Source organism: Lepisosteus platostomus, chromosome 3, assembly GCF_059453375.1.
Source record: "Lepisosteus platostomus isolate fLepPlt1 chromosome 3, fLepPlt1.hap1, whole genome shotgun sequence".
Classification (NCBI taxonomy): domain Eukaryota; kingdom Metazoa; phylum Chordata; class Actinopteri; order Semionotiformes; family Lepisosteidae; genus Lepisosteus; species Lepisosteus platostomus.
In genome coordinates this window covers 16110118-16132009 of record NC_142613.1, presented here as the reverse complement: position 1 = coordinate 16132009, position 21892 = coordinate 16110118, and the positions used below count along the sequence as shown (strand labels likewise).

At 39.6% G+C, this 21892-nt stretch overlaps 1 protein-coding gene across 2 annotated transcripts; it reads right to left on the bottom strand.

Annotated features, from left to right (window-relative positions):
- Nucleotides 1-8691: 8691 nt before the first annotated feature.
- On the bottom strand, nucleotides 8692-20355 carry polr3d (polymerase (RNA) III (DNA directed) polypeptide D). 2 transcript variants are annotated; one of them, XM_088624727.1, is made up of 9 exons: nucleotides 20242-20355; nucleotides 19184-19345; nucleotides 18062-18105; nucleotides 17119-17273; nucleotides 13364-13488; nucleotides 12325-12508; nucleotides 11484-11737; nucleotides 10209-10361; nucleotides 8692-9670 (listed from the first exon to the last, which is right to left on the bottom strand). In XM_088624727.1, the coding sequence occupies exons 2-9, from the start codon at nucleotides 19325-19327 to the stop codon at nucleotides 9551-9553; spliced, it is 1179 nt and encodes a 392-aa protein (XP_088480853.1). In that variant the 5' UTR covers nucleotides 19328-19345; nucleotides 20242-20355; the 3' UTR covers nucleotides 8692-9550. The 2 variants fall into 2 exon arrangements, with proteins under 2 accessions (XP_088480853.1, XP_088480852.1); XM_088624726.1 differs by lacking the exon at nucleotides 20242-20355 and adding an exon at nucleotides 19931-20127.
- Between the last annotated feature and the right edge of the window lie 1537 nt (nucleotides 20356-21892).

Sequence of the window (21892 nt, the reverse complement as noted above, 5' to 3'; positions counted from 1 at the left end):
TTTTAAATTGTGGTTTAAATTAATTCAGTATGCTCAGAAGGTTAGCATTAAACTTTAATCACCATTCTCAGAAGAATAAATGTTCCATAGGCTACATTTGCTGATGAACTGTAGAAAAAGTGTATATAGAAATGCAAGTTTTTCATGCAGAACTGGTACTTTATATACCAGTCCTCCCAACTGTTTCACTGCAGGTTATCCTGCTAACTGGTTACAGTATGTCTGATCAAGAATTAAACAGCTGGAACAGACTGATTCAGCTTTTCTCTGGCCTTCCCCAGTGGGGCTGGCAAAAAAAAGGGTTATTTCTCCTATTTTTTTCTTCCTTCAGTCTTTAACAATCCTGGTTTCAAAATGCAAAGAAGTCAACTAGTGTTTTTGGCCGCATGTTTACAACATACAGTATACTTCCTCTTTACCAATTAGACACAATTAGACATATCTCAAAGCTGCCTCCATCAAATTCTCCAAAATTGTCCATATTGAATCCCTCCCAACATGGTAGCATGACAATGACATGACAAAGCAGCTGTATAGATCCAGTACAGAATACTGGACATCCATTTTCTCAGAGCTGTAATGAGTACTTCTCAAAAGCAGCTATAAAATACTTAAAGCATTTAGATCTTGGTTAACTGCAGACAAGAGCTGCAGAATATTCTTTTAAAAATACAAATGTGGAATGTATAATTTAAGAGTATTCTGTGGTGGTCTTTTTGAATCCCTTCTGTTTCTTTTATTGTCCTATAGGACATTTATTTTTTTATATTTGTTAATTATTTCTTGGTTTAATACTCATGATTGCTGAAACATTATAATATGCAAAGTATATAGACACACACCTGCCTCTCTAAAAGGTGAAATGCTGGTCTTTGGTGGAAGAGGTAGCTTTTTCCAGTCCTGTTTGAGCTGTTTCTTCTTTACTGTGCTACACTAGTTTTATCTTAAGTAGTCACAGTTAATTGTTGCAGGTTAACATAGTGTACTTGGAGTTTAATAGGTGTTTTTTCCTTACATGTTTCTTATTTGGTTTATGTACATTAGCAATGGCTTCATTAAATCTCTTGTAAAGGAAAAATAGATTTGAATGTGATGTTAATGTAGGATCTCATTTATTCCTCATCTGTAAATTTAGCTGTCAGTGCGAGTTAGGAGGTCAGACAGGTTAATGTCAGCTCTCCTGAACAATACATGGCAGTCTTGTATCTAGAGTAATCCCAGGCCCTGTATATTTTAAATGGTATTTACAAAACATCTTTCCATAATCCTATATCCCTTACACCCTCCCCAATCCACTGTCATATATGAACCTCAACATGATTCAGGGAATTATCACTCTTAATGATATTCTGATTTACTGTTAACAGATTATATAAGCTGTTGTTACTTATTGGTATTTGTAAGGTTCTTAAGTTATATTATAGTAACCATTGTACAGTGTGTATCAATATACGGTATAAAATATTAAGAAATAAAATTATGATATTAATAATACAATAAGGGGTTAAAAAGGTTCTTTATGTTCATTTTTCTAGGTGTTCTTTAATAAGAATTTTATTTTAAAAGTACAGATGAAAGTCATAAATCCATATTTTAAGATGGGAGAAACAAATATCCAATGCATTGGAATCTAATAGCATTAGTTGAATCTCTGTTTCATTTATTGGATGGTTATGACTATTATATGTTTTTTTTATTTTTAGTTGAGACAGTTTATTGGGTATTCTTGAACATCTAAGTACTAGCTACTTAAAAATGAAGGGTTTTAATTTATGATTTCATTTTTTGGGACTTTTTTCTCCTGACTTGTTGCTACCAACATGAGCTATAACCTCATTATTGTTCCTTGTCCTAAGGATCTGTTCGTTCTCTCTTAGAGTGCATAAACACAGAAGAGAAGAGAACTGAAATGAAAAACCAACATTATATATGCACATTAAATATAGTTATGAGCTACTTGCATTTAAAAAATGACTACTTGATTGTACTTTCTGTACTTTCTGCATCTGTCTTCTGCTACACATTTACAATAACATTAGGAACCTGACTGCCAAATGTAGTGTAGCCTGGTATTCACCAGCAAAAAGTGCTGTATGTGATTTAATCGACCAGTTAGCTTTAGGTAAATGAATGTGGTCATTCCTGTCCGTGAACAGGCCTTTGTTAAAAACTTTGTGGATGCTGTCATTTGCTGTCCTGTCCTGTTCATGGTGAACCGCACATTGTATACAGCAAAGTGTTTCGGTATTTTGTTGTCTTCATTTGGTCTGAAAAGAGTGTACAGAACCTTGACCCAGATCGTAGTTTAAATAAAACATTCAATCTGAATAACACCAATTGCTAAACTAAAAATACCAGTCGATTCTCAAGTGAAGAGAGCTTGGATGAGTTTATGTTGGTAGAAACGAGTTTTTGAAGGGGAACAGGGATGTTTGTTTTACAGTGGCATATTTCTTAGCTTGATTGGTAAAAGGTAGATTCCAAGAAATAGGATAAATCTGTATTCAAATGTAGATGCTAGAACAGTACATTTAGGCTGGTGAATTTATAATGCATTTTTATTTCCCTGTAATTTTAATGAGTTTGTGTTTTTGCTCAGTACCCTGTGAGAATGATTTTAATGTTAATTTTTATTTTAGGGATTGTCAGAAAAAAAGATTCATGAAGCAATCTTCTTATGTTGTTATTGCTGTTGGTGTTCTTTTTTATTTTTTTATTCATTTGGGGTTGATTTTTTGGGGGGGTAATGTCATTGTATTGTACACAGAATTCTGGTATTATAAGTATTCCTGATACCTTTGAAATATTGTGGGTGTTTTAATAAATTTTATATTTATTTTTTGCACTCAATCACTGGCTTCCTGTCTGTTTTCTTATGCATGGTGCAGACATCTATGAGATTAGGAAGATGATAGCAAGCATTAACAACTTGTATAAATTCACTGTAGTATGGAGAGGAAACTATATATTTCAGACATCTGGTTTTCTGTTGAGGAAATGCATTTTAAGATGGTGGAAACAAATATTCTATGCATATAGACACCCCAAATTGCTAACCTCTTCAACAGGTAACAGGTAATACCAGGTATTAAAACCTAATATGTAGTAAATGTTAATTCTGGGCAGATGTAGATAACACTTGGTAAGCACGAGTCAACAGCAGTTACAAATGGTACAAACAAGTAATAGAAAAGGTAATGTTGCAACACATTGGCACACTGGTTCACATTGCTGCCTTGCAACACTGGGTTTCATTCCAGTTCTTGGGTGAAGTTTGTATGTTCTCCCCAGGCTCATGTGGGTTTCCACATATTACATAGTACTTCCTTCAAAGTCCAACAACACACTGGTATGTTGTACCAGTTGTACCGCTGTACCGCTCGCTGTATCACTTGCAAGTACACAGCCACCACCACACTCATTCAAGGCCCCTCAGGACAATTCCGGATCACCCAGACAGCATCTTGTACCTCCAGCAACCTTATTTACTGTATCTCTTGCAGTAAATGCCCAGCCATCTACATTGGAGGAACAGGAAGGAGACTCGGAGACCGCTTCAGAGAATACGTCAGGGCTGTGAAGATTAAAGATCTCTCCAAGCCCATTGTTTCTCATTTCACCTCTGACGGCCACGACCACTCTAATCTCTCCATCTGTGTTCTCAAAGACGGTTTTCCGAACTCATACATCAGAAAGACCACCGAAACTAAAATTATTCTGCAGCTAGGATCACACATTCTCCCTTCCCTTAACGACAGACTACTGTTCTTTTAAATTTTCTCCATTCATTGGAAGTTTCATTTCACACCTCTTGATTGGCCTCTCTTTCTGTCCCCTGCTCCCGCCTCTCACTCCTCCTCCCTCCCAGCCTTTGTTCTCCCGCTACTTTACCTTTGCCTACTGCCCTGTCTCTCTCACACCTGAAGAAGGCTCCACGGCCGAAACGTTGTGTTCTCTTTCTTCTTTTTTCAGCATGGAATAAACCTATTACTTGTTCCTTTGTAGCCTACGCATGCTGACGCAGCTACCCACCTGAACTAAACTGGTATGTTGATTGGCTTCTGGAAAGACTGGTCCTGCTGTGAGATTGTGTTAATCTGTGTGTTCCCTGTGACTGGTGTCTTGTCTGGGGTCACTCCAGCCGTGCACCAATTGCTTGCTGGAAAACCGAGCCCTTGTGACTCTGTCCTGGATAAAGTGTTTACCAGAATGGGTGATGAAAGGTCTAACTTGTTTCAGAAACATGAAATAATTATAAACATTTAAATTTTAAATCAATGATGTTCAGCACCGTGATGTGGCGGATTAGCACCTGTGTCTCACCTCTTCAGTCAATTCGTGCTCTGGATATATGCCTTTGTGGAGTTGACATGTTCTCTCCAGGCTCTCTCCTAGGTGTTCCAGTTTCCTCTTATCTCCGAGACTACAATTGATTAGCAAGATTTTACGGACAATTCTAACCGGCTGTTTTTCTATAATTTCTGATGGACAGATGTTTTGGAGAAGACCAGTCCCAGTCTCAATTCACAACTTGTGCCTTTAATTCAGGGTACATCTAGTGATGTGGGTTGGTAATCAATGATCTTCCCAGGGCTGTAGTAATACTGAAAACAAACTCACTTACTGAAAAACCAGCACCGGTTTCCACCACAAGGAAACCTGCACTTAAAAATATGTAAAATGTTTAATGTAAAAATGTCCTCAGAGGGCAATGAAAATTTAAGTACGTATAGTAAAAAGGTAACAGATAAGAGGAGGCCATTCATCCCATTTGGCATCTTATTGATCCCGGGATCACATCCAGGCATTTTCTTAAATTAAGCCAAAATAATGTCTTCCCCCACATGACTGGGCAGCTTGTTCCATACTCCCACAACCATCTAGGTAAAGACAGTATGGGACAAGTTTAACAATTCTTGTTCTTGGTTTTAAGTGCACTTCCACTTCTGGTCTGTTTCACTTTGCACTCTGAAGACATCCGCTGTGTTGTACTGAGGATTTTGAATACTTGTATCAGGTCCCCCTTCTCTGTTCAAGATTAAAAAGGTTCAATTCCTTCAAGCTGTCAATACAGGAAATTCCTATGTGCCTCAGCATGCTTACTACTTGACTGATTCCAGAGCAGCAGTATTTTTTGTGAAGTGGGGACCAAAGTTGTACACAACATTCTGTTCTTCTGAAACTAAATATACTGCATTATACCCTTGGAGTGTATACATTACTATCAGAATAAGACTGAAACACTATTTTGATCAATAAACTCAATTGCTTAATGAAAGGAATTTCTGGGGAATTAAATGCTCTCAGTGAACTTCCCCAGTTAAAAACAAAAATAATGAACCTAGAGAAAATATCTGACATATTTTTGATGACTTATATAATTTGTATTTTAAAATTCAAAAATGGCCAAGACAGAACAAGTTAACTGTCCATGACTAACACTTTTAACTTTATGATTGCAGGAACAGAATTAGTCAAGTATCCAAAACCCTGAGGGACCACTGAGCCCGTTAGTTCATTCCACCTGGGCCCTGAATCACTGGCACTAACTGATGCGTGTAATTGATCTGCTTGCTCATTTAGACTTTCTTCTGCACTTACTCCTTGACTTCACGAACACAAAAGTATAAAGTATGTTATTTTAAAAAATTTCAGCACACTGAACATCGAGCAGACTCTCATCAATTCTTAGTGACTGCTCTTGACATAACCCTGAAACTGAATTGATTGTGATGTCCCCTGGTGTTAGTGATGTCACCACTAGGCAACAATGTTCTGTGGACATGGTCTTGCCAGTATTCCATGGTGAAGATGCCAAGTAAATCCAAAAAGCTCTAAGCGTTGAAAATACCATTTTAATTATTTAACCACCGCTTTAAGGTGAAGAGCAGTTAGGCTTTGCTGTTGTTTTTCATTAATTTTTTTTCTTATGGTTATTTTTTACAGTTACATCAGTTTTATCATTTTTAGAAGCAGTTATGATTTGTACGGCAGAGACAAGTGGAGAAGAGCAACCAGAGCAGCTGACCCCAGGACAGTCTGGGACTAAGGCTGTGAAGAAGAAGAAGAAGAAGAAGAAGACGACATAACGTATTTTTTGGTTACCATTTACTACTTACAAAAATGTTACTGCTCCTATTGATTATTTTGCTATACTTTCCAACATAAAAGGCATTTTGCCCTAAATCATACTTAGTCAAACTTATACACTATTGTTTCGGATGTAAAACCGAGGTCCTGACTCTCTGTGGTCATTAAAAATCCCAGGGCGTTTCTCGAAAAGAGTAGGGCTGTAATCTCTCCTCCCCACTAATATAGCTGATGTGTGGTGAGCGTTCTGGCGCACTATGGCTGCCATCGCATGATCCAGGTGGATGCCGCACATTGGTGGTGGTAGAGGGGAGTTCCCATTACCTGTAAAGTTCTTTGAGTGGAGTGTCCAGAAAAGCGCTATATAAGTGTAAGCAATTATTATTATGATTATGATTATGATTATTATTATTATTATTATTATTATTACCACTAAATAGTAATTACCAGTAATACGAAGTCAAATATTTTTATCCTATGCATTCCTATAGTTGTATACATTATGAGAATGTACAGTAATTGAACAAAGTGAAAAACAGAATCTCAATAATTAAAACAGACCTTAATCAGCATTCTAACAATTACATTAAAACCAAATTTTGGTGAAACATTTTCACGTGGGTTTGCAAAACACACCTGTATTTTTTGCTACACATCAGTTTGTTATTTTGAAAATAATTTTGTAGGAGTACAAGAGGTCAAAAGCAAATATGACCAATTATGTAGTCTATAAACTAGACTTAGTGAGAGATATCATGGAGTGTAGCAACAGGAGATTTCAGTCGGCCTCCAGTTTTTATTTAAAAATGCTAGGCTGAAATCTACTGATGACTGCGGTCACGGGGAAGGAAGAACATGGTTTCAAATCCCAGGAGGAACTTTGTTGTACCTTTTAGCAAAGCACTCCATGATGGCTTCAAAACACCCATCTGTATGAATGGCTACAAATGGGGGTCACTTTGGATAAAAACATTAGCCAAACATACAGCAGCACATTGATCCCAGGAGCCCATCAAGAACACAGGACCAGACCTTTCCGTTCCTAGAAAGGAGCCAGTACAACAGCCTCGGGAACAGAGCTAAAAATCTGCTCATAGCAGCGAACAGAGCAACATCTGTACAAAGAAACGGCTTGCCATGTCCTCAATTATAAAAATGTCTTGTGGTTGATAGAAATATTCCCACCTTGTCAATTACATCATACATACTTTTTTTATTAAATACTACCATTACAATTTATCAACACATGTATGCCAGCAGCCATATCACCCTGTTACTCACAACTGGCAACCAACTGAAGTTAAGCAGGTGTGAGCCTGGTCAGTACCAGGAAGTGAGACCTCCTGGAAAAAAGGTTGCTGTTGGAAAAGATGTTAGTGGGGCCAGTATAGGGCACTCACCCTGTGGTCTGTGTGAGTCCTAATGCCCCAGTATAGTGATGGGAACACTATACTGCACAATAGACATTGTCCTTTGAATGAGACGTACTGTAAAATGGAGGTTCTGACTCTCTATGGTCATTAAAAATCACAGGGTGTCTCTCAAAAAGAATAGGGGTGTTATCCTGGTCTTTACCTATCTTGGCCTGCTAGTAATCCCCACCAATGAATTGGCTTCATCACTCCTTCCCCCCACTGATAGCTGGTGTGTGGCGGGTGTCTAGAAAAGCACTATATACTGTAAGTGTAAGGAATTATTATTATTAAGTAGTAGCATTACTACCACAGCAGTCCAAAAATTTGAGAAAGCTCACCATCACTTTTCCTCAGATATGCCAGGCTATAGCTGGCTGGACCACGTGAACAGTATCCTGGCAGACGGGTTGTGTGTTGACTGCGCGTTGGTTAACATCGGCTCCCGCACAGTACTAGCGGCTAAACCAGGGGGCACGCTGGAGCATCCAGGCTTTGCTGGTGGAGGACCGCGACACCCTGCAACCACAGGGCCTCAGCGTGGGCGGGATGCACTGCTCGCTCCTCCGAGACAACCTTCTCAGTCACGGCGATGGCACTGTGGACTTGCGGACCAAGGTGCACCCCAGCCAGGGGGTGGCAGTGTCCCATGCCAGACGCTTCCTGCTTATCCTCGTCAGGCACCCTGGCATCCATGGAGGAGCACTCAACGCCAAGGCCTACCATACCTCCGCTTACATCCAAAAGACAGGCTGCTAACACCCCCAACCTGACTTCCAAACAACAAAGGCGATAGACAGTTCCAAGACACAGTAGGGTTGCACCAGATGTACAGCGTTTGTACACCACTGAGCAGTTGGGGTAGCGCTGGGCCCTTTTACAAACGGATTCTTTGGTTATGATTACACATCCACCATCGAAAGGGCTAAGAACATCAGAAATCAAGGGCCAGAGCGTGTATCTCCTGCAGTTCAGTAACGAGCAGAGTCTACCTACTGATTCTGGATTCCTTTTTATGTGCTCGAGTTTCAAGAGCAATGCGAGTACCATGAAGAAACAAAGCGCTTCAAATGAAATTAACAGCTGTCCATCCAAACTGCTTGACAACATGTAAACGAACTCACATTGTCATAACCCTGCTGTGTCATTATCCGATTAAGAAAGAAATGTAATACAACAAAGAAAAAAAAAGGATTTGCATTGTTTCTTTATTTGGATTGATTGTAACCAACACTATTTTTACCTTCCTGTGCAAACCTTACCTGAGAGTTCTGAAGAAGAATAAGGCAACCATTATACAGTTTCCCTCTCTCATCCTAGTTCCATGTATACAGATATATTTCTGTGGTAATCACCACTAACAGCAGCTTCATCACCCCAAAATTCAAACAAAGATCCAGTCACTCAAACTCAGGCAAGCAAAGTGCCTCACTGTCAAAATGAGGTAGCCAAATTAAAACTGAACAATTTCTAAACAGCTTAAGAAAGAAAAACAATGATGATTCCTTTTAAGTTGTCAGCACAGCACTTCTTCAACCATCAATAGATAATATTTGGTAAGCATCTCCTCTGCCACACAGTCCTTAGGTTCTAACATCAGTAACCATGACTGGATTCTCTCAGATCTTAAAGGGTTAACACTGTACACTACTCAAGTAGTCTGGAAAATGATTATACAGTTTTTAATTTTACCTATCACTTTATAAATTACACAGCAGTTCCAAAGACCACAACAAGCACTTTTTCTTTTTCCCCACTTGTGTTTGGCTAGTGAAAGAATGTTTTGGGAGTTTCAGAAAGATTCATTTTCTTAACCCACCAGATTACAAAACTACACATTAGATAAGTGAGGGCATGACATTCCTGATGAGTGGCTTCTCTTTTCCCATTGTTGGAACACTTCTTAGTCTTCTTGCTGTCCAATCCACCATTAGGAGACCCATTTGACCACACTGTTCAAACTCTCAGGATTCTGCAATCCTGTACATCTGTACGGCCATCTTCGGCCTCAAACTGTGATGGATGTGTTGTCTGTCAGTCCCTTCCCATCATGCTCTGTTCTCCAGTAACGCGTGAAAGTCTGGGGAGCAGACCAGCTTGTGTTTGATGTGTCCCAAAACTGTCAAATCCCCTGTCCTCCCATCCCCTGCTCCTACTGACACCAGCTCCTGGGAAGCAGAGACAGAGGAAGAGTTAACAGGAGACTGGAAGATACACTTAATATTACATGAGGAATAGAATTTGTTCAGACAAGAAAGAGAGTAATCATTTGTTTGTTCAGTCTAAATTCAGAACTTTAGCTTTCATGTACCTTAAGAACCAAGGGAAATATAGGACTGAAAAATAAGACTAATAACACTTTTCCCAAGTTAATTTTAGTTGTTTTTTGCTTTGAATTTTACCTATTTTATCCAATAGTTCTCAGAGTGACTCAAAAGATATTTCAATTAATTCCTATTAATATCTGTTCAACCGAAACACAAAGGACATGGCTTTGAAATAACTACTCAGGGATATTTCTGGAGCCGATTCCATGGGGTCTTTCAAGTATCACCTGCATGATAGCTGTGGAGCAATAAGTTACTAGCAACCAAAAAAGAAAGGCCAAGTGACTTCCTCTGTTTTGAAACCTTATTCTGTCCCTATGTCCTAGTCTGTATCTCTTTAATAACAGACCGTTCAGTGTTATCCTAGCAACAAACCAACCTGCAGGAAGGAGCAAGGTGTTCCCAGGGAGATGTCCAGTGTGTTCTGACCAAGGACGAGCTGCACACGACCCGACTTCCTGACCAACAGTTTCCCCACCTGCCCCTCCGCCAGGTCTGCCAGTGAGCAGGTGTTCTCTGCAAGCTGGATCTCCTGAGCACAGAGCACAGTGCTTTTAGGGACTCTTGCTATAGAATACAACACATGCCAGCCTACCTCCAGCAAACGAAAGGGCTGGAGCCCAGGGCAACATCACTGTCTTGAGGTAAAAGAATTGCATTTGTATTTGTGATGAGTCTCCTTCAAGATTTTGAAAATTGTAAAGTCAGTTGCTTTTCTTCTCTGTCAGATGTTCATTAAAGCTGTATTAATAAATTATGTGCTACAGTGGAAGTCACTTTCTCTAAATCCATAGCTGTTCCCATAAATAATGCTTTCAATAAACCACAAAGCAGGAAATGGCACAGCAGTTCTAGAGATAACGCAGTAGAGGAGTGTGTAGGGTATTGCGTCACTGTTTCCCTTGCCCATTATGATTTCATTATAGCTAGCTACATTTCTTTCAGGGTTTAAAACCGCTATAAATTTCATATTACCTATAATCTACATAGGCACTCTAAAACATCCAATTTATAAGAGATGAATACAACTTTAAAGGATCAAACAAGTTATTTAAAAAACAATTAAAAGTTGAAACCTACGACAGAACCATGTCAGACACGTGATTGATTTTATCACGAGGCAATACTGCAAAAAAAAAAAGTAGTTTTTACCGACGCGACTGTTGATGTAAGAGGACATCAAAGATAAAAGGGTAAGGAAGTTTAGGACAACTAGGCACATTAGGAATAGATTTACAAAAAGGAAACTAAAATTTAAATAGAAGTAGAACAGGAAAGTAACAACTGTTCCATTTTCTTGTGGACAGGCATGGGGACTTGGTCATTACAAGTGGCTGAGTGACAGTGACAATCATCAATTTAAATGATTAAATGAATAGTGATTATGCCAGGACTACTCCAGCACAATCTCTTCTATGCTCTTCTATGGTACTTTCTACATTATGACTAGGAAACCTTGACAATTCCATTAACTGCTGGACTTGATCCAATGAGTACTTAATTCAATGAACAGACCCTTAACTAATTTAGCCTTCTGCTGAAGATTGCTGAGCAGCTGAAGGGAAATCTTGCATCAAAAAGGATTTGAAAATACCAAGGTAAGCATTCCCATGATTTCTCATGATGTCATGGCAGACCGCCACGTACAGTATACCTGGCTCTTCTCCGTCTTTACAAGAACTGATTGTCCATCCTCTGTCTGCACCTCTGTCTTGATTGGCCGCTGCTCCTGAGTGGGCGGCTGGCCTGGAAGAGTGTCTGGCAGCTGCAAGAAAAGAAGCTCCTCCCCCTTGGACTGACTCCAGCCAATCAAAAGCTCCTTCAGGGACTCTTCCTCTGGCATTGATGGAGGCCTGGAGGATGGTTCCACCTTCTTAATCACAGGAACATCCATAGGCTCCTGCTTGACTGAGGAGAAGGCAGTACCATCACACAAAGAAAAAAAACATTTCTCTCAGTTTTTTAATCTGTACTACAGAGCAAACAATTTATGAACATTGTAAAGAGAATAAAGAAAAAGTAGAGACAAAGTTTACAGGACCTTACTTTCTACGCTGTGAATTTCATATGCCAATACTACATTTTAGCATGGTTCTGAGCAAACAGGGACAAACAGAACACACCTTTCATGGTGGCCTGGCAATAAATATCCAACTAGACTCCTTGTTCAACAAACGCTTGATGGGAAAAAATCGTGTATTATGTTTTTAATATTAACCACTGCCTTGCATACTCCAGCTATGAAGGTGTGCATTAAGTTCACTCTGTGTTTTCAGAAGCCTAAGAGTAGCTGTTGCAACACTGCTATTTTGAAAGTATGGCAAACAAATGTATTAAACTAAAAAAAGAAATCACATATTTTGCTTTTGAAATCAACAAATTCATTAACCAGGATTTCATACGCTGAGGAAGTCAAAACCACAGAATAAACTGGCACACATCTTCAAATGACGAGTCAGACTACTGGGTTCCCTACCACCATTTGCCCCAGGTACCTTTCACGGTGGGCACGGTGTCCAGTTCCATGCTCTCCTCTTCTGTCTTCAGCCCCTCTGATTTGATGCTTCCTTTTAGGTTCTCCTCGCTGGACTCCTCCTTGAAGACCCAGCCTGAGATGGCCAGAGGCAGCTGGACTGGACAGCTGCGCAGGTCACTGCACAGCCGAGGGTCGTCCAGAAACTTGGGGAGGGGGGGTAAATATAAGTACAGGACATAAGAAAGAGAGAAGAGGGAAACATGGGGAGGGGGTAAAGGGTGACAAAAAGAGTAGAAAATTGAGAAATTCTCTAAATTCTTAGAGAAAAATGATAAAAAGAACAAGGAAATCAAAAAAACGGTCACTGGCCAACAATGTCCATGCATTATCAAGGCCATGCCAATACATCAGAACTTACTGACACACCAATGACGGACTGACTACCTTTCTGACTATATTTACAAGCAATTTGCATCCAGCAAAATTGTGTTATGGCCCAAACAGTAAAGTCACTCAATCTAGGGTTGGAGATAGTTACCTCAGCTCTGAAACTTGGAAGCATGCAGTGACCTAAATAAGGAGACATACCTCCAATAAGCACTGCACCATTTATATGTTAATGCAGAGCTTGTCACATGCTAACAAGTGAAAGGGTCAATATGCAGGATGGTCACTGGAACCAATCTAAGCTTCCTTGTTCTCCCTGGTAAAATAATTAGATGCACAAACATTTTAAGATTAAGCCTGAATATAATTTTGTATTATATTATAAGTTATCTATGCTCTGTTAGGTTTATCCATTAGATCAGGTCTTCAGGATAGGTCTACCATGACAAGACCCTGGGTGGTTTGTTTTTAAGCTTTACTGGTCACTGGAAAGCCATGTACTAAATACATGAAAACGAAAAGCCTGTTGCCAGTGCACACTTTGCAAAACATTGCATAAAACAAACTAAAAGTAAAAACTATTCAAGAGCAAAGGCAGACGAATTGGGAAAGAGTGTGGACAGGCACACTGGACACATAAACAAGCATCTGAAGAGAGACAGAGAACAGACATTGTCTCGCTCCAGCATGCGCAGTATCTCTTTGGTCTCCTCCTCTGTTTCTCTCTTCTCCTTCTTGATGTTGATGATGGGTGAGGGGCCCACGGTGGGGGTGTCCCTCTCATTCTCCCAACCACCTGAAGGGGGAGAGACAGGATTATTTCAGAGCCAACATCACTCCCCAAAGCCCCCCTTTTCAGAACCCTACACGAACTGTGCACAAACTGTGTTACTGTGCACTACTAGTGCATTAACTACACATCCTAAATTTAAATCATAAATATCTATTAATATAAATAGATATCTATTGACTGTGATACAAATCTGCTCTGAATCATGTATAATTGTATTCTGTACAAGTTTTAAATCATGTTTCTTGAAAAACTTTTGCAATGTTTTCTAGTGTGTAAACCGTGTTTCTACTTTCAGTAATGGGAACACTTAATAATACCTTACATATAGCGTTTTTCTAGACACTCCACTCAAAGCACTTTACAGGTAATGGGGACTCCCCTCCACCAGCACCAATGTGCAGCATCCACCTGGATGATGTGACAGCAGCCATAATGTGCCTGAACGTTCACCACATATCAGCTAACAGTAGGGAGAACAGAGTGATGAAGCCAATTTATAGATGGGGATTATTAGTATGCCACGATTGGTTAAAGCCAACGGGAAATTTGGCAAGGATGCCAGTGTAACACTCCTAGTCTTTTCGAGAAACACCCTGGGATTTTTAACGATCACAGAGAGTCAGGACCTCACTATACTGGGACATTTGGACCCACATAGACTGCCGGGTGAGCACCCCCTGCTGGTCCTACTAATACCTCTTTCAGCAGCAACCTTCGTTTTTCCCCAGGAGGTCTCCCATCCAGGTATTGGTCAGACATGCTTAGCATCAGTGGGTTGCCAGTTGCGAGTTTCAGGGTGATTTGGCTGCCGACTTGTTAGCTGAACAGTTGTCAGTTGCCTTAAATAAATAATGTTGAAGGCTTCCAAGCAAGTCCAAACCTACAAACTGCGGCATTCCGCTTTTTGTACAAGAGCATCTGGTGATGCTGGGTAAAGCAGCCCTCCTGGTGTATGCAGGAACCTAGTTCTGTAACACTGCAAATGTACTATTACTGCCAAGATTATTCATTAGGGTTAGAAGATTTTATTAGGCTGTTTTTGAAGAAAAGCATTGAAGAGTACAAAGGGAGTGTCGCTGAGCAGGTCTTGAATTGTTGTCGGTGTAAAAGGTGTGGTTATAATCTGTAACGCACATCTAAAGCAGGTATTAGTGTGACGAAACCTGAAACTTGAGAGTTTCAATTGAATCACGGCAACGGTTACCGAGACAGCTGTAGGCCACAATTTGAGAATAAAAAGGAGGACACTGACTTAAACAAAAATTTCATTTAATCACTTTAACTGTAGTCTCATATACTGAAACCTACAAAGTTTAGAGTTAAGTGGTCAACCAATCTATGAACTGGAGCAGTTTGCACAACAGGCCAAAACATCCGATGACATGTTGTGAGGCAGAAATCAGAAGCAACTTTAATGGTTAATGAATTTCACCAAGATAAAGTTCAAACAGTGTAAGGATTCCCAAAACAGGCAGCTCAAGTTGCAAGAACAAAATGGAAGTATCCATATAACTATTTTAGCTTATGCAGGAACAACAGAGCATCAGATGTTAATGACTTACTAATTAGAATGAAAAAAATAAATAAAACAAGATAAGCATTATAGGCTGGTGTATCAGAAATGAAGAAAGGGAAACTGCAGTTGGGCGCCTATGTTACTTTACACAGGAACCCAATTTTCACATCTGTTCATAGACAGTATGTTACAACAAAGATTGTTAACCGGCTAGTTTTTACACAGGGGCAGTTTGCATTATGAGTCAATTTAAGCAGTAGCAGGATTTGTTTATAGCCTATTTTGTCTATTTTTTGGGGCGTAGGGGAAAAGGCAATTGCTCTTTTTTGGTTGTTAAATTGAGCCATTTCTCAAAAAAGGAATTCAAATTTTTGTAGGCTTAAAAGTTCTCATAGCAACTCTTCTGATGCAAACCATGAGCTGCACACACTTTTCTACATATCAAATGATTCAATTATATTTACTGTTTGTAAATATAAACTGTTAGTGTTTAAGTACAAAAATAACATATACACTGTATCTTTAGCTAGTGTACAATAATAATAATGATAAGGATGATTTTGAATAACTATTAGGCATTCCAAAAAAGACAACCTATTTACTATCTTGCAAACTACACACTTTATTGCCACTTCAACAACAGCATCATTTAAATGAGCAATTTTAGAAAGGCTATTTTTCCTGTGCATCAGTTCTCAAACTTACTTTGGTAAAGACCATGTGCAGTTATATAAACTAATGTCTTCAGAATGACATACAAACATGCTAGGAACATAATCACATTAGGTAGTAGTTATAAAAAGTCAGAAAATATGTCTAGCAGGAAAACTGTATTTCACATTGTTTTGGAGCCCTTAGTGTAGGAATTCTCATTCACATGTTACTGAATTTAAAATAGTCAGAAAAGTGTTAATTGGATGTAGGGGTCAACAGATGGCACTCTTCCCCTGGAGCAAAATGTCCACACCAATACTACAGTATGGGGACAGGAGATACTGTGGTGAAGGAGACTTTATCTTTCAAATCATACTTTAAATTGAGGTTTTACTACTTATTCTTTATGAAAAATTACTAGAAGTGCCTACTGATGTGCTGAATGTTAACCCCAGTGTCCAAGCTAAATTCCACAATCCAGCCTCCATAATGTTCCCCCTGAATTCAGCCAGTGAAGCAATTTCTCGCTAATCTGCAGAGCAGCCGGACTGCTGGCACTAATGGTTGTCACATGAGATGTCACTCATGTGGGTTTGGCACTTCAGTGGTGGAAGAAGCAGGTCCCATCCTGTCTCAAGCACTTGGGGAATTCTTTGGGATTACATGACATTCTCTTACCTTCCACTAGGTGTCACCATTATAAATCTATTAATTATCCATCCACTTACTGTACTAACTGCATCTTCTGATTCAGGGTCGCGTGGGAGCCGAAGTCTATCACGGCAAGCAATGGGCACAAGACAGGGCACAATCTGGATGAAGCAAGTCCATCACAGAGCAGACATGCAGACACTCACAGCTAGGGCCAATTTTCTGAGAAGCCAATTAATCTACCAGCATGTTATTGGACTGTGAGAGGAAATTGGAGCACCCAGAGGAAACCCACGCAATCACAGGGAGAAACTCCAAACAGACAGCACCCCAGGTCAGAAAAGCCATACTAACCACTGTGCCACCATGCCACCCACTCCATTATTTCAAAATCAAATTAAAAGAAAAAAAACATAAAATGAAAATTTCTGAATTCAAATATTGCTTTTTTGCCCAGTAACAATGCTAAATGCCACAGACTGTATATACATAAACTCATCACTCGTTAAACAAATTTTACTTAAGAGTAATTTCTTTATATGTTCATGAAGGGGCATTTGTTTAAAAAACTTGTGCACTGATTTTTCTAGTTTAGCTTTATCACTACCGCATTTCTAACAGCATTAAAACTATTATTACAGCCAGGTTGTCAAAGGACTCCTCATTAAAAAAAAAGTAAAAAAGAAAGTAGAAGCAGAAAAGTAACTGAATGCTTTCTGAAATCAAACCAGACCACCGGAGAGGTGTGCACTTCATAGCTAAGCTCTCTGGTATTCTTGGGAGTACATTCAAAGAGGAGATGCCTTTCTCACCCCTCTTCTTCATCATCATCTCGGCAGGGCCTTGCTCAAAGATGGAGTGGGACTGAATGATCTCAGGGCGTCCCCGACCCCTTCCTCGCCCATCCCGCTGACGATCCCTCTCTCTCTCCTTCCTCTCCTTCTTCTGGTGGCCCTCCACCTTCTGCCTGTTGGAATGCAGAAATGCAGTGGTGACATCATGTACCCAAACACTTCCCAACACACACTAAAGAAAGGATTTCCCTCCCTTGTTAATAGTACCAATCTCCTCCACTGTCTAGGCCTAGGCAGTCCCTCCAAGCAGCAAGAGAGAAGGGAGATGGATGTGACAGACCCAAGGGGTAAAAGGAACTTGTGGGTTTGTATCTCAGAGGCTCTGCCGTCTGTCCTCCAGACAGCAGATATGACCAACCCTGGAAGCCTTTGCTTCCTGCTTTTTAAACTGTCGTATGACCACCTCTCTTACAACAACTGGTCAGGTGAATGAGGACAGCAGCTCTTTCCCCCCAGTTTATTGGGTCATGTAGTCCAGATAAAGGCTGCCATCTTGTCTGAACTTCCTGCCCTCTCACGCCCTGCATAATTCATAAGTCCAGCCTTGCAAACAATGCTGTTTTGGTACTGGCTCTGTTTTGTGGTTGTCATTGTAAAATCACAGGCTTTTGTGGATAGATAGACAACATGCACATAGACACTGGATTCACTCTAACCAAAAATGTTAAATTATGCTTGCAAATGCAAGTTTGCTACTAGACTTGAGTCTTTCTTCATGTTTTGCTAAGCTTTTTAGATTGAAAAAAAAAAGTGTAATACAGATGAAGTACTTAAAATATACAACAAACCAGTGAAGGCTGATCTCACTAAAATATTTTTTTTTCCATCTAGGTCTAGTTCTCATTATGAACTCTGTGGAAGAAACCTAGTGGTACTTGTCTATCAAAGATAATTTACTTACTCTTCCTTGGCTTTGCGGCTGATGATATTGGGGGTGAAAGTTTTCTGTAAGATACAGAAAAAAAGAGACTGATTGGGCCTGTGACATCTGAGATTTACGCCATCTAAAACTCATCCAACAGCAACCAAATAAAAATGGGACAAATAACAAAAGACAAAAGTCTGAATGCTTGAAAGTTTAGAAATTTCTTTAGCATTCCTGGTTTCCCGGATTCTTAGGCAACAGATAGTACATGTGACACTAAAATTGCCATGCAGCATTTTTATAACGGGAAAAATATATACTATGAATGTTCAGGTATTATGCGAGATCAACATTAAATTACCAGTCACAGTCACATATTAGTAGACTAATAAGTAGACCTAGATCTAGTTGACTTTATGTTCTCAACCTTCTTTACCAGAAGGACATGAAACAGATTTTTAAACTCATCAGAAAAACTGTTTAATAATAATAATAATAATAATAATAATAATAATAATAATAATAATAATGTTTCTTTATGAGCCCTATACAATTTCTTGCATTAGGAATTCGTCTTTTCGCATACCCCAGCTTTTCTCCATGGAGACACAGACACACAGACAGGGAGAGAAGCTTGGGGTCAGAGCGCAGGGTCAGCCATTGTACGGCGCCCCTGGAGCAGTTAGGGTTAAGGGCCTTCCTCAGGGGCCCAACGGAGTAGGATTCCTCTGCCGGCCGCGGGATTTGAACCAGCAACCTTCCAGTCACAGGCGCAGATCCTTAATGTTCCTGCTTTGCCCCCTCACCCCCAGATGCCAAGTGAAGCATAACAGGACACCTCACAATTTTTTTAGCGTAAAAAATATACTGGTCGGAGAAGTGCAAGACACTGCATATGACAGGCTTACCCAAAAGATGCCTTCAGCTATTTATTCAGAAAACTGTTGCAAAGCAACTGGAATGTTTCACTTGCTAAAATGTTGCAAGAAATATTAAAGTTAGTATTTTGATTAGCACAGCTCCACTCAATTCTACTGTACCTACATTAACACATCCAAGAACTTCATCAGTACAGATGGCACTGCACCTCATAAAATCTGTCTCTGACCAATCTGCTATGTAATTGGGGAGCTGCATGCTCTGTCTATTCACTCCTACCTTCTTCACACCCCCCAGGGTGAGGTCGCGAGAACGCATGGAGGGCAGGCGTCCCGTCACAACAGGGGCAGGGAGTCTCCTTCCGGGCAGCGCAGGCCGAGACACCCCTGGGGGCAAGGGATCCCCACCACAAGGGTCTGACATCGCTGCACAATCACACCACTGCAGCAGAGAAAAGATGGAGAATGAGAGCGACTGAGAAACAGGCGTGAGGAACTCCTTACTAACAATTCACTTTGCCACAATGGCACCATTACAAGAAATGACCAGTCGCTGAGAAAAAGGGGGTCATGTGATGCGCATCCTCAAACACACCAGTGTGATCCACGTAGCACAAATTCTAATTAGTACTTAATCTTTAGAAAAATATTTATGATGAAATTTACAGTCAGCCACTAACAGGAGAGGTCTGTAACTCTAGTTCTGAAAAGCAACAAGGATAATCGATTGGGCAACTGTTAAAAATGAGGCGACTGACCGAAGACGTGATCTTATAGCTAAAGTGAAACTTTCACTTTCTCCTGTCCTCGTCCTGTCCAGGACTAGAAAACCTTACAATACCATGCACTCCCTTCACTCCGCTCTCTTCTGCAGAGCTCTTCGGCCATCGAAAGAGTACTACACGAACAGCAAATAACGTTGTGATGAAAATTTTAAAATGAATTCGCTTTTCGCCATCTACTTGAACTCGCTCGATCCTGTTACATATACAACAAGCTGGCTACACATGTAAATCACTTCATTTACCTGAATTCGAAAGAAAACGATTAAGACTTCTCTTCCAAATGTATTTCAGATACAAAACCAGTACAAATGATACTGAAAAAAAATCGTCACCAGCTGAAATGCACTATTTTTGTCGGGTTTTTTTTACAATCTGAGTCACACATACACCTAACTCATGCAAAAACCACCATGACAGACTGATGTTGGACTTTTCCCTTTGAACTTTCACCTTGCTCGCCTGTGCTAGCCACCATGTTTGTAAGGGCAATGTTGTTCCTAGAATTGTTTTGTTCAGATTACGCTACCGTTCCGCTGCTGAGATAAGGTTGTACCTTTTGAAGTTAAAATTCTCAGCAATTTCGTCACTAGATCACACAGGTTGCTCAGGTTGTGCATCTCATCAGAAAAAAATTGAGCAGCCATATCGGCAAACCAAAAGAAGAGTTCTTCTTTCAATGAAGTGGTATGCAAAATTTCCTCACTCTTGTGTGGTGCTGCCACCTAATGTGGGGATGTGTGAATCGCCTTAAGGTCAAGTAAAGTTTCCTATGAAATACGTTTGATACTGTGTAGGAGATCTATATTCCTATGTTTACGATGTGTCCTACTATATTGTTTTGCATTATACAACGACAAATGTACACTTCTACCTTGTAATATTTATGATATTGTAATGTTTATTATATATGCACCTCTTATATATTTGTTGTAACACATATGGCGTGTACCACTTTCTAGATAATTTATATAGCACCTTGCCAGCAATGAAGCCAAATTCTCTTTAAAGTCTATTTAAGGTTTTGTGTAGACCACTCTGATTAATGTCAGCAAGCTGACACACTTATTGTAGTGCACAACAGACCAATCAATGCAGCGGACCAAGAGTGAAGGTCCAGACAGGAGTATCTACAGTAGTCACAGTCATTATTATTATTATTATTATTATTATTATTATTATTATTATTATTACTTCAGAACTCTGTCTGACAGCAATCTAACTGATTAAGTCCTGGGACCCCACTTTCCTACTGCGTTTCCTACAGGTACATCCTGACTTGACAACATTCCAACAGGACAATGTATGTCCTCAAACTACTCATATAACAATGGCTTTCTGGCAAGGTGAAAATGTGACTGTAATGCCTGGGATTCCCACACTAGATGTGAACCTCATTGAACGTTTGTGCCCAGTTGAACAGAGACAGTTATAAACGATTGTTGAACTGGAGTTCAGAGACCAGTGAACAGGCATGTGGCTTAAAGGATCTGCAAGAGGGATTGGCACAGAATCCCACAAGGCCATAACTGCAGCCTTGTGATTTTGCTTTGCTCTGCAAAGCATGCGTCACAGAATGTCAGCTTGTATGGTCTGTGGCCACACACACTACTAGCCTGTGAATTTTGCAGTACAACCCACTCTTGGTAGCAAATGATCATCAGAATAATTAATTTACCTATGTTTCTGGAAACAAAAGTCAGCACATTTAAGAACTTTGCAAATTTGTTGTAGTTATATGTGATAACTTCATTTTGTCTTTATATTTATTTTCAGTGTGAATCTTCCATTAGTGCTCTTTTTTGTCTTTCACTCATTTCCTGATTTTTACCTATTTTTTAAAAAAACAGTCTAAGTGGATTTCCTTCAATTAACAGATTACTGAGTCTTAATTTAATGAAACCTACTATCATTGATAAAATGTAGACAAAGTAATATCAGTAGCAAAATTGTTGATAATAGTATGTAATGAATGCAGATAATGACAGAAGAGGATTAAACTATTATTACATTATAGAGGTTTTATGCTGATTATAGTAATATGTTGACTACTGTCTTTCTTGTGTTATTTACAAAAATAAACTATAAAGAATAAAATATAATGAAAAGTCAGAATTGCAATACCTAAATAATCAGGATTTACACACTTTGGCCCTCAATGATAATCTGCATCAAGGCTACAGTATGTTTTTGCAATCTAACACTCC

Coding starts and splice junctions, on each gene's coding strand:
- polr3d (XM_088624727.1), bottom strand. CDS start 19,327: ATGTCAGACCCTTGTGGTGGGGATCCCTTGCCCCCAGGGGTGTCTCGG. Junction 17,274..18,061: donor AGCCGCAAAGCCAAGGAAGA/GTAAGTAAATTA, acceptor GCATTCCAACAG/GCAGAAGGTGGAGGGCCACC. Junction 9,671..10,208: donor CACCTTGCTCCTTCCTGCAG/GTTGGTTTGTTG, acceptor TCTGCTTCCCAG/GAGCTGGTGTCAGTAGGAGC.